Genomic DNA, 13,183 nt, shown 5'->3' with positions numbered 1-13,183 from the left:
GAACCACTTTTTTTTAATTTGTAGACTAATAAGTATTGCTATTATGAGTAATATGTTTTCAGGTTCGATAGTAGTTCCGAGAAGGTGTGGCAAGAGGAAGTCATTAATACTTATTTCCCCAGGGTAGCAGGTCAGCTGTTGAAGTATGATACGTGGACACAATACGATTAGTCTACACTGACAGGGGTAGTTCACGTTGTGGTGCAGTTACAACCATGCAGAAAACATCAGGTTGTTAAGTTTGCGATGTGTTTCTGGGAAGACTGTTCGACACAGGGAAAAAACAACAAACACCCTAACACGTGTTCATGTAACGAGCCACATATAAAAATATCTGCACTTACACCCATTACACACTGTATATATATAAGTTTGTGCTGGGCCGGCCGAAGTGGACGAGCGGTTCAGGGCGCTACAGTATGGAACCGCGCAACCGCTACGGTCGCAGGTTCGATCCTGCCTCCTGCATGGATGTGTGTGATATCCTTAGGTTAGTTAAGTTTAAGTACTAAGTTCTAGGTGACTGATGACCTCAGAAATTAAGTCCCATAGTGCTCAGAGCCATTTGAGCCATTAAGTTTGTACTGGACCCTTGGTGCGCGAGAACTATAGCACTTATCAATTTTTTGTTTTGTTTTTTTGTTTTTCAGTCAGGTATTTCGAATATAGAATTACTCTCGGAATGAGTTCTGGACGAAGAATTTATTAAGTCACTCACAATGTAGCATTGATGGGTGTTACACTGTATAAATATTGTTCGGAAAACTGGAAGCCCTTTCGGCAGAGGTGAGAGCCGTGACATCACTGGCGCTTGGTGATCTCGTCCTGGATGCTGGTGACGGAGTGCTTGCTGAGAGCGCCGCCGGGGGCGGAGGAGGCGGCGGCCTGGGACGGCGCTGCCCCCGCCTCGCTGGCGGCGCCGCTTTTGGCGCCCTGGTAGCCGCCGAAGCCGCCGAAGGCCGGGGGCGCGAACTGCCGGTAGCCGCCGGCGAACTGCTGCGGCAGCTGCGGCTGCGGCGCGCTGAACTGCCCGCCGGCCCCCGCGCCGCCCTCGCCGCTCCCGAAGGCGAAGCGGCCGCCGGCGGTCAGCGGCACGGAGGCCAGCTGCGAGGGCGTGCCGAAGCCGCCTGCAGAGCCCAGGAAGGGCGAGGCGGAGCCCAGTGCGGGGGCGGCGCCGTAGAAGCCGATGCTGCCGCCGGCGGCCGCGGGCTGCGCCACGCTGGGGGCGACCGAGTCGGCGCCGCCCACGGGGGCCGCGCCGAAGCCGAAGCGGTAGCCGCCCTGGAAGCCGCCGCCGCCGGGGGCGGCCGACTGCGGCTGGTAGCCCACGCTGAAGCTCACCTGCTGAGGCGCGCCCGCGCCGCCCACACCGCCCAATCCGCCCCCGGCGTCGCTCGCCACTGAGGAGGAGGATGCGTCGGAAGAGGAGCCCTGTGCGCCGCCGACGCCGACGCCACCGCCGAAGCCGTTGAAGCCGTTGAAGTACGGCGGGAAGAAATGGTATGGCGGGAAGCCGCCATTCCCGCCGCCGAACTGGGCTTGCGCTATGGAAGGAAAACTCGGTCATTGTGGGACTGGGTGCGGAATGTGCATCACTTCTCTGTTGTTTGTATGGAGGAATGATCAACACTTAGAGGTATGAGGGGAACGATTACTCTAAGTAAAAGAGTCTAATAAACATGGGCATACTTTAAGACGTATGAGCCTTCATTCAGTAGAAGATGTATGTCACCAACTGTGACACGGTCGCGTATACAAACAGTGATCCAATCCTGTCAAATGTTTTTTATTCCAGTCTTTGATCACAATATGAATTCTTTAGAGGATGATTGGTTTCAGTCCGTAATGATCATCCTCAGATCTTTTTCACACCATGTCCTAAAATGATAAGGCCATAATGGCATCGTCAAAACATATAAATATAATCAGCATAGCATAGTCATATAGATCTAAAATATATACTTCACCTTATTTTAGATCCATATGACGATGCTATGCTGATTATATTTATGTGTTTTGACGATGCCATTGTGGCCTTATCACTTTAGGACATGGTGTAAAAAGGTCTGAGGATGGTAATTACGGACTGAAACCAATCATCGTCTAAAGAATTCGTATTGTGATCAAAGACTGGAATAAAAAACACTTGAAGATATGTGTTTCCCGACAGTCAAATGAACAAATGCTCATACTTCTTAAGTTATGCACTTCAGTGTCCGACTTTACTGGAAATTTTGCTTCGAATGATTTTTCCTGTCATATCCCTGAACATTGACCATTCCTCCTGGGGCACCCTGTACATCTACGTGGTACTAACATAGTGGTGTCTATACATGTAGTGATGTGTCCCTAAGACGAAACATTACATTAAGTCCTTTCGAGTATGGACCCGAAAAGCCTTCGAGATGGAGTTAGGTGAGTTTATTGCTAACGTTACATGAAATACCGTAAAGCTAGATAACTTTGCTACAGAGGTACTCCTTTGTGGAAACAATCTGCTCTACCATTTTACTCTCCTACGTCTACATCTACATACATCCTCCGCAAGCCACAGTATGGTGAATGGCGGGCAGTAATCTGTGCCACTACCAGTCATTCCCTTCCATGTTCCTCTCTGAAATAGAACGAGGGAAAAATGGCCATATATATGTCTCCGTACGAGCTTTAATTGCCGTAAGCGAAATGAAGCTGGGGGAGGTAGAATCGTTCTTCAGTCACAGCGAGCCTAGTACTAACAAATCAAGAACCCGCATCTGAATTGCTTCGATATCTTCTTTCAGTCCGGTTTGGTGCGGATCCCAAACACTCGAGCAGCACTCGACCCTAGGGTCCCACTACTATCCTATATGCAGTCTTCTTTACAGATGAACCCAAATTTCCTAAAATTCCCCCAATAAACCCAAGCACTTCCGTTCTAGAATCCTTACATGATCAGTACATTTCATATTGCTTTGCAGCGCTACAGCTAGATATTTAATCGAAGTGACATTGTCGACTGTTGTTGTACTCGAGGATTATGCGTATTTTTTCCTTACTCACCTGCATTAACGTTTTTTACATTTAGAGCTAGCTGACATTCATCACACCAACTAGAAGTTTTGGCTAAGTCACCTTGCATCCTCCAATCCGCCACTCAACGACGACGCCTTTCCATACACTACAGCATCATCAGCAAACAGCCGTAAACTGCTGCTGATCACCCTGTTCGTCTGATCATTTATGTACTGGGTGATCAAAAAGACTGTATAAATTTGAAAACTTAATAAAAACGGAATAATGTAGATAGGCAGGTAAAAATTGACACACATGCTTGGAATGACATGGGGTTTTGCTACAACCAAAAAAAAAAAAAAAAAGAAAAAAAAAAAAAGAAAAAAAAAAGTATTGCTAGACGCGTGAAAGATCTCTTGCACGCGTCGGTCGGTGATGATCGTGTGCTCAGCCGCCACTTTAGTCATGCTTGGCCTCCCAGGTCCCCAGACCTCAGTGCGTGCGATTACTGGCTTTGGGGTTACCTGATCGACCGACATTTCCAGGGATGCTGAAAGACAACATCCGACGCCAATGTCTCACCATACTCCAGACATGCTTTCCAGTGCTACTCACAACACTATTCCTCGACTACAGCTATTGTTGAGGAGTGATGGTGGACACACTGAGCATTTCCTGTAAAGAACATCATCTTTGCTTTGTCTTACTTTGTAATGCTAATTATTGCTATTCTGATCAGATGAAGCGCCATCTGTCGGACATTTTTTGAACTTTCGTATTTTTTATTTTTTGTTCTAATGAAACCCCATGACATTCCAAGCATGTGTGTAAATTTGTACCTCTATATCTACATTATTCCTTGATTTATTCAGTTTTCAAATTTGTACTGACTTTTTGATCACCCGGTATATAAAAAGTAACAGCCAGCCTATCACACTTCCTTGGGGCACTACTGGCGACACCCTTGTCTCTCATGAACACTCGCCGTCGAGGACTACATACCTAATCGGTTCTCTTACCCAAGAAGTCTTCGAGCCGCACACATACGTGGGAACCTATTCCGTATACTTGTACATTTGTTAACAGTCGGCAGCATGGCACCGTGTCAAATTCTGAAACACTGTAACTCGGTTCAACATTCAACATACAGGTCTGTTGCAGTGTTTTCTTGCATAGTGCTGCCAGTATTGATGGTAGCTACAAGTACTTCTCAGCTGGTCGCAAAGACAATTTATCGGCAAATGGAAAAACAACATGGGAACATAGTTGCAGATTTCTTGGAAGCTTTGTGTTACTTCCAATAACTTTGAAGAGCCGATTAGCTGAGGGCAAGTTAATATAAATAAATTGTATCTGCAAACTATTCTTGATACGGAATAAACTTTACAAAAAGTTTCTTCTACCATTGTAGAGCGAAAAACGTTGTTGCTGCAGATTATAGGGGGGACTTTGTGACAGTACACATACCTGCAGAAACGGGTGCGACAGCTGAAATTACGGATACTTTTAAATGTTCTAGTAAAGAATAGACAGTTTTATTTCGCACTATAACTTTGTTTCTAAATACAGTACATAAATGCTCAGAATATTTTATTAAATGTGTCGTGACTTTGCGCCTTCTTATACCATTGAACTTATAAATGTCTAATACTCTGAGCAGTTACCTTGCTTATAGAATATTGTGTTGAATGTCAGTGTTGTTACCTGTTTCTTTTTCAAACAATGCCTTTGAACAGAGACATCAGTAAGTCTGTGAAAGTTATGTTTAATCACAGTGCTTAATTTAGCTTTTTTCATTCATATTTTATGTGAGTGAGACGTGGTCTATAATTATTTGTATTTTAAGAAATATAGAAAAACAAATCTCACGAATTAGGCGAAGTTTGCGGCGAATGTTTTTCTGTGGTGACCAAATCCCTGCCACAGTTATAATTGTGTGTCATTGAGAAACAATAGGTCAGACCATCCTTGTGGCAGATAAATTTAACCCTGTTCTGTCTGTCTTAGACTTCATGTTACAATATTGTCCTGAGATGGGGCGTAGCTTTGTGACAATTAATATTCCATATTGGGAAATATCATTCACATAAGAACTTTATTGCTATCGAAATTAAAGGATGAAAGTTATAAATTAAATATCGCAGCAAAAATGTCGTGAGGTTATGTCACACAAATACATCTAGGTGACAAAAAGTTTCCCAGTCTTTCGTTACATTTAACTTCGTACTCTTATGAAAAAAATTTTTGAAGTTAGGTTAGATAGAGCAGCAATCAGTCGTAGAATGAAGTTGCTTTAATATGACATTTATAGTCACAACGCACATTAGATTTCGACCTGTACCAGGTCATTATCAATGCAGTGCGGAATTGTAGCAGTTGTTCGTGCTCAAGTGAATGGTTACACAGTTCAGGAATGGTTGAACGGTGTAAGCATTCACTTGAGCACGAACAACTGCTACAATTCCACACTGCATTGATAATGACCTGGCACAGGTCGAAATCTGATCTGCGTTGTGACTATAAATGTCATATTAAAGCAACTTAATTCTACGACTGATTGCTGCTCTATCTAACATAATATAACCACAGTCGTTGCGTGCACCCACCCCATGGAGGGCAACCTGACGAATTTTTGAAGTGTTTTCCTCCTGCTTCGATGTATGTTCTGAGCCAGCGTCTCATTCTTTGCCGCACCCTGTTGAAAACTCGTGGAGTGTGTCACATTTAGACATATTAATTATGAATACGCACTCTCAGAACATCAACGTTGGGTACAGGATATACATTCGTAGAATTCTACACCAGTCGTCAATTTCAATATACTCAGGTTGTGTATTTGAATGCTATGTTGTGAAACACTTAAAGCAAAATACCGACGTTTCGTCGTTCTTTGCAGCGGTTCTATTAAGGGCGACTAAATGTTGGATTGTGGGGATAGTCGTTCCTGCACACTGTCTTGTTTCGGTTGTCAGGTGGCTACTGACGTCCCATTCTGAGATACCACTGGCAGATTTCAAGTAAGGATTGCTATGGAAGGTTGGCAGGTTGGCCGTACGGTAGACCACTCAGCTCTCACAGGTGACTGGTAGGCTTGTACCCAGGAGTAATGTTTTCCTGCAGCAAGACGTTGATTCCAGTTCTCTTGCGACCACTTGTTTTCAGTGTTAATCCGGGTCATGTGGAGATGCTCGCTGGCGAACACACGCAACTCGCTGGCAGCTACGCCGTCAGTAACTTTTAACCACCCTCGCTAACAATATGAAAACACTCACACAATTTATTTCAAAACAACAGCACGTTACGAATTGGCAACAAGTTATCAACAGCGGCGGATAAAAATATGGAGATAGCAAAACACCAAAACATTACCATGCCTATTACAATTTAGGGAAACTGTTATCATTCAAAACTGCTTCCAGTCGTCTCGAAATGCATAAATATGGGTCCTGTGTGGTTCCAAAGGGAATCTTACACTTTTCTTCCTGGCAAGTGCAGGCAACATTGAAGGAGGTGGACAGTGATAAAGCACCCTTCTCCCAAAAGTAGAAGGCAAAGGATCAATAATATTGAGATCTGGTGACGGCGGTGGCCAGGGGAAAGCGACAATTCATCCTCGCGCTCAGAAAATCAGTTTTGGACGATGCGAGCTACCTGATCAGAGCCATGTGGTCTTGGAACATAGCGTTGTCAATGGGAAACAAACATTGTACCATGGGATGGTCATGATCAGGCAAAATGGTCACATAATCATTGGCAGTAATGCGTGCTTGCTGAGTAACAATGAGGCAGGTGGAATACCACGATATATGGCTGCTCAAATCATTGCCGAACCCCTGCCATATTTCACTCTACGACGTAAACTCGACCTGAAGCTGAAAACACTGCGACACAAAACACCGTCGACCAAATTACTTTCTTCCATTGATCCAGAGTCCGCTGAATTACAGGCCTATACCACTAACGTCAATTTGCAGTAGGATTTTGGAACATATACTGTATTCGAACATTATGAAGTACCTCGAAGAAAACGATTTATTGACACATAGTCAGCACGGTTTCAGAAAATATCGTTCTTGTGAAACACGACTAGCTCTTTATACTCATGAAGTAATAAGTGCTATCGACAGGAAATGTCAAATTGATTCCATCTTTTTAGATGTCTAGAAGACTTCCGGCACCGTTGCTCACCAGCGTCTTCTAACCAAACTGCATGCCTACGGAGTATCGCCTTAGTTGTGCGATTGGATTCGTGGTTTCCTGTCAGAAAGGTCACAGTTCTTACTAATAGACAGAAAGTCATCGAGTTAAAACAGAAGTAATATCCGGCGTTCCCTAAGTAAGTGTTATAGGCCCTCTATTGTTCCTGATCTATATTAACGACATACGAAACAATCTGAGTAGCCGTCTTAGATTGTTTGCAGATGATGGTGTCATTTACCGTCTTGTAAAGATACCTCTATGGTGCGAAAAGTGGCAATTGACCCTGAATAAGGAAAAGTGTGAAGTTATTCACATGAGTACTAAAAAAAATCAGCTAAATTTCGATTACGCGATAAGTCACACAAATCTGAAAGCTCTAAATTCAACTAAATACCTAGGGATTACAATTACAAATAACATAAATTGGAACGATCACATAGATAATATTGTGGGTACAGCAAACCAAAGGCGGCGATTCATTGGCAGAACACTTAGAAGGTGCAACTTTTCTACTAAAGAGACTGCTCACACCACGCTTGTCCGCCCTATTCTGGAGTATTGCTGTGCGGTGTGGGATCCGCATCAGGTGGGACTGACGGATGACATCGAAAAAGTACGAAGAAGAGCAGCTCGTTTTGTGTTATTGTGAAATAGGGCAGATGGTGTCACAGACATGATACGTGAATTGGGGTGGCAATCATTAAAACAAAGGCGTTTTTTGTTGCCACGGGATCACCAGTTTTCTCCTCCGATTGCTAAAACCTTCTGTTGGCACCCACCTACATAGGGAGAAATGATGATCACGATAAAATAAGAGAAATCAGGGCTCGCACAGAAAAATTTAAGTACTCGTTATTCCCCCGTGCTGTTCGAGAGTGGAACGGTAGAGAGACAGCTTGAAGGTGGTTCATTGAACCCTCTGCCAGGCACTTAATTGTGAATAGCAGAGTAATCACGTAGATGTAGATGGAGATGTTTTACGGCTTCGGCGCCAAATTTTCCTATTACGGGCATTTGCGTCACTGGTGAGGGGTTTTGGAATTTTAGCTCGTCATGCAATTTCCTGCTTATTGAGCTCCCTTCGTGTTGCTTTTGTGCTGACAGAGTTCGCAAGAGCGACTCTTTGTTGTGCAGTGGGTTTAGGAGCTGCTGTCGTCCTGTTTCTCACCACAATCCTCTCCAATGACCATCTGTGACGATCACTCAACACACATATTCGTTCGCGTTTTGACTGAGCGGGTTTGCGGTATAAATTTTCCGTGTATGCGGTATAAATCTTCGATATAGTGTCTCTTGAAACACCAAACGCTTCGGTACTTTGGTTACGGAAGCACCCACCATATGAGCACCAACAATTCGTCCACGTTCTATTTCAGTTAGTTCCGACGTAATGCACTTACGACTACACAGAACACTGTTCTGACTAATACTGACAGATGCAACGTGTTGAGGACATTACACAGGTGCCGGTCGTGGTCAAATACAACAGCGCAACGTGTACGTTTGGGTAGAATTTGCATTTATGCGCTTCCCACGCCCGGGTTCCCGGGTTCGATTCCCGGCGGGGTTAGGGATTTTCTCTGCCTCGTGATGACTGGGTGTTGTGTGATATCCTTAGGTTAGTTAGGTTTAAGTAGTTCTAAGTTCTAGGGGACTGATGATCATAGATGTTAAGTCCCATAGTGCTCAGAGCCATTTTGCATTTATGCTCAAGCAACCATTTCTCGCGGTTGTTTTCATACCTTTGCCCTATTTGAATGTTTCTAGCTAGTTATTCACTGCATGAAGTTGACTTTCCAATGTCGTATGTTGTTTGCAATAAGTAATATTACGTTTTATTGTATTTGCAGACATTTCGGTTATTATTCTCTCTGATGCACACTCTGATAATGTGTAGTACAAGTAATAACAATGGGAGTGTTAAACTAACAGACATTTCGGTTATTATTCTCTCTGATGCACACTCTGACAAAGTGTAGTACAAGTAATAACAATGGGAGTGTTAAACTAACAGACATTTCGGTTATTATCCTCTCTGATGCACACTCCGACAATGTGTAGTAGAAGTAATAACAATGGGAATGTTAAACTAATACAGCGGCAGGGAACTTCTGCTTCATGGGGCTAGATTTCTAAAATGTGTACAGGTATGCTGAGCAACTCAAAACAAAGCGTAGGTTTAATTAGACAAAATTGAAAGCGGTTAAAGATTTCTACAACAATTTCGCAGCGAGTAGCATGTTTGAGCGGGGAACAAATTGTCACATAATTTAAAAGGCTACGTTAGCTGATGGACAAGTTCATAACCACTTACGTTACAGTTACAACATTTTGCCACGAAAGTGACTTTTTTTTACACATTAAAATTTCATGTCCGATACACACTCCAAAAATTTAAACAACCAAATAGAAGGGTGTAAGAAATATTGAAAGAACAACGAACGTGTATTCGCGTGACACTGAGTTTTATAATTCTGTTAAGCACCATATCACAGTACTGCTTGCTTCAGAGAGTGTTGTTATGCAGGCTACAGAAAAAAAACACTGTCTGACAAAAACTTTGAAGCACCCAGGGTGGGGGAGGGCGTAACGAAATGAAACATCACTGTTTGAGAGAGTATGTGATGTTATCTCAGTGATTACAGTGTCCAATCAGATATTCAAAAAAATTGGCTGAATGAGCTCAATGAGCCCGTCAGGCCTGGCTCAAATGTCTCTGAGCACTATGGGACTTAACATCTGAGGTCATCAGTCCCCTTGAACTTAGAACTACTTAAACCTAACTAACCTAAGGACATCACACCCATTGATGCCCGAGGCAGGATTCGAACCTGCGACCGTAGCGGTCGCGCGGTTCCAGACTGAAGCGCCTAGAACTGCTCGGCCACACCGGCCGGCCGTCAGGCCTGCATGGAACCTCTCATTCTGGTGGGAAGGGTATCATAACGCCTTTCTATCCTCTCCAAATGAAAGCTGGCCCACAACTGTTGCAACACATCCCTGATATCCTTGTTCTGGGCAAGAGATAGCATCTACCTTCGATGGGGAACAGATTAGGAGATCTCGCTGGCCACGGGAGTACATCAGCAACTCGCAGACAGTTTTGTTAGACACACGAGCCACTTGTGGACTACCGTTATCCTGTTGAAATTGGCACCATAGTACTGTTGCGTGAGAGGTAACACATGAGGACAAAGGACGTCCGTTACGTATCTTTACATCAGCAGGGTTACCTTAATCACTACTATCCGTGATCTGAGATCATACCGGTCGGCTCTCCCCGCCATGAAGACAGGAGTATTACGGCTTTACCTCTCCAAAACATCGGAGGAACGGAACCTCTTCCGAAGTCGCGTCCACATTCATGATGAGGCTGATGCGGGAAGAAGCAGAACCGCAGTTCATCGCTGAACATCCGTGACGCTACTCATCAGCAGGCTATGTTTCCCTGTCACGGCACCGGACCAAACGCGGCTGTTTGTGTTGTGGCGTTAACGGCAGCCTAGGCGTGGGGCGGTGATCCCACTGTCTGGCTGCTGCTAGTCCACGGTTAGCGGTGCCAGATGAGACGGGATGTTACTGGCACTCGACCACTTATTCCCAGATAACAATTATAAGTAGTCCCATTTTCTGATTCTTTAATATTTCCAAGTTCTTTGTAAAAGGCTGCAACCTTGACAAAGTATTAAGAAACGAAATTAAGTTCATCTTAAGTACATGTACAATTTAGTATTGTCCAAATACGATCTGTCGTAGTCACTACGTGGCAGGTGAAATGTAAATGACAGCAAATGAAATAACAGATAAATGAATCGTTTCCCCCTTTCCTCTTCCATCCACGACCGGGACAGGGGAAGAGTAACTGCCAGTAGAGCTCACTGTAAAGTATGAGCTCTATTTTCTCTGAAAATTTCGTCAGGGCCATTTCGTGTGATGTTTTTGGGTGAAGTAATATGTTGCTCGTCTCTTTCTGGAATGTATGTTTTCCAGATTTCAACATTGACCCGTCCCATGGTTCACAACGCATCTCTAGGAATTGTAGAGCATATCTTTGACCAGAGGCGTCCAACCTTCTAGCTTACCTGGGTCGCATTGCGAGGAGACGAGTGTTTTTGGCTCGCATATAATATATTTAACACTACCAAACTGAGGGGTATGGGGGAAGAGAATCAGATGCTGATACATGCTTTCCGCCACATGCAGCCCGCGGGCCGCAGGTTGGACACCCCTGTCTTTGATGCTCTTACACTTGCTAACCAAAAACCTTTTACTCTTTACTGGAACTCTGTCTGTTGTATTAATCCTGCGTAGTAAGTATCTGAGACTGATGAGCAATAGTAAAAAATCGGGGGAACGTGTGTTTTGAAAGACACTCATTTTGTTGGTGGAATGCATGGAGCAAAGTACCTGTTGTGTTCGGTTTTCGGACACGCTCATGGCTACACTGTTAATGAGGTTGCCCAATCTGCTGGTGTATAAACACAAACTGTCCAACGTATGTACAAAAAATGGTGTAGCACTTGCAGCCATGTAACATGGTGTAGGAACAGCAATCACAGTAAAAAAGCCTAGCGGACGGGAACCAGTCACGAAGGTCATGCCTTGTTAGTGACTATGGGTTCCAAAACTGTCTGTAATGCCACTCTGTTTCAGTTGCAGTCTGATCGAACGTTGCGAAGGGAACGACACTAAATAGACCTTTGGCAACCGGATGCCCCGCAGAAGAATACTGTTTACTGCAGCATGTAAAACTGCACGTCAAAAAATGAGCCAAACAGTTTATAAGCCAAATTTTCCTTGAGACATATGAATCGCAACTTTATCTACTATAACGATAGAAGGTGAAGAAATAATTTAAAATTTGTGTAATGGCCTGTACTTGAACTGGGGTCTCGTGCAGTGAGGGCATTGAAATAGGGAAATTTGTGCAGGCGCGTTGCATATACTGCTTCAGTGCCGGTACGGTAGCTCAGCATGTTCGGTCAGAGGGTTAGGTGCCCTCTGTAATTAAAAACTGCGTTAAACTTGAACCAGCGTCATGGGACGTCCGCCCCGAAAAATACAACAAACCGTAACGAACTAAATGAGATCAACAAAAAAAAGTGGTGTACTGCCTAACACACTGCCTAGTAAGCTACAAGACACGAGTCAAGTCGTGGCGGTGGCACAAATTTTAATTAGCTTCTTCAGCTTCTATCATTATCGTAATTTATAAACTGCTCAGTATATGACTGGAGACGTGTAGTGTGCTCTGTCGTGCCTCAATTTTGCCCCTGATGCTAGGAGCTAAGTGCAACGAAGGCCTAATGAGACTCTTAGTCCGCGGTGCCTACTGAAATGAAATGATATACGACATTGATGGCTGGGGAAGTTCGTCCGCCGAATTGCGACTCTTTTCAGTTGACGCCACACTGTGTGACTTGCGTGTCGATGATGATGAAATGATGGTGCGGACAACACAACACTCAGTCCCCGTCCGGGAATCGAACCCAGGTCCGATGCATGGCAATAAGATGAGCTGACCACTCAGCTATGCACAGTACGTCGTTCAGACCAGTAATAGCTTTTGTGATGCAGATACATTTCTCGCGTTTACCGCCGAATAGCATTGTCAAAGCGGCGTCAAAACAACTGTTGGATATCTTCAGGTTGTAGTAGCTAGTAGCTGCTGTTGTCACTGCGCTGCAAGACGTGACACGTGACCACAGAATTGAAACACATATCGGGACTTCTGGTATAAATGGAAATGCCGTGTGGCTAGGGCCTCCCGTCGGGTAGACCGTTCGCCTGGTGCAAGTCTTTCGAGTTGACGCCACTTCGGCGACTTGCGTGTCGAAGGGACTTCTGGTAACACGCCCGTAGTTCGCTGCTCCCCCCTCCCCCCCCCTCCCCCGCACACTCACTTGGAGCATTGAGAGTGCTTTCATATAAAAGAGGAGCTCCTTTCGTTGAATGGTGTTCTGCAGACTTACGTGTATCTGTTATTGCTCAC

General features: G+C 44.5%; 1 protein-coding gene across 1 annotated transcript in view; it reads right to left on the bottom strand.

The window, feature by feature from the left end:
- Nucleotides 1–801: 801 nt before the first annotated feature.
- The window catches only part of LOC126101422 (cuticlin 2-like), a 29,622-nt gene continuing 17,240 nt past the window's right edge, over nucleotides 802–13,183 (bottom strand). Inside the window, exon 4 of the mRNA XM_049912083.1 lies at nucleotides 802–1,544. Within this exon, the coding sequence (XP_049768040.1) occupies nucleotides 802–1,544 (743 nt within the window). The remainder of the gene's footprint in view (nucleotides 1,545–13,183) is intronic.

Source organism: Schistocerca cancellata, chromosome 9 (genome assembly GCF_023864275.1).
Source record: "Schistocerca cancellata isolate TAMUIC-IGC-003103 chromosome 9, iqSchCanc2.1, whole genome shotgun sequence".
Lineage (NCBI taxonomy): Eukaryota > Metazoa > Arthropoda > Insecta > Orthoptera > Acrididae > Schistocerca > Schistocerca cancellata.
Note: the sequence above shows the minus strand (reverse complement) of the source record. Positions and strands in the feature narration are given on the sequence as shown.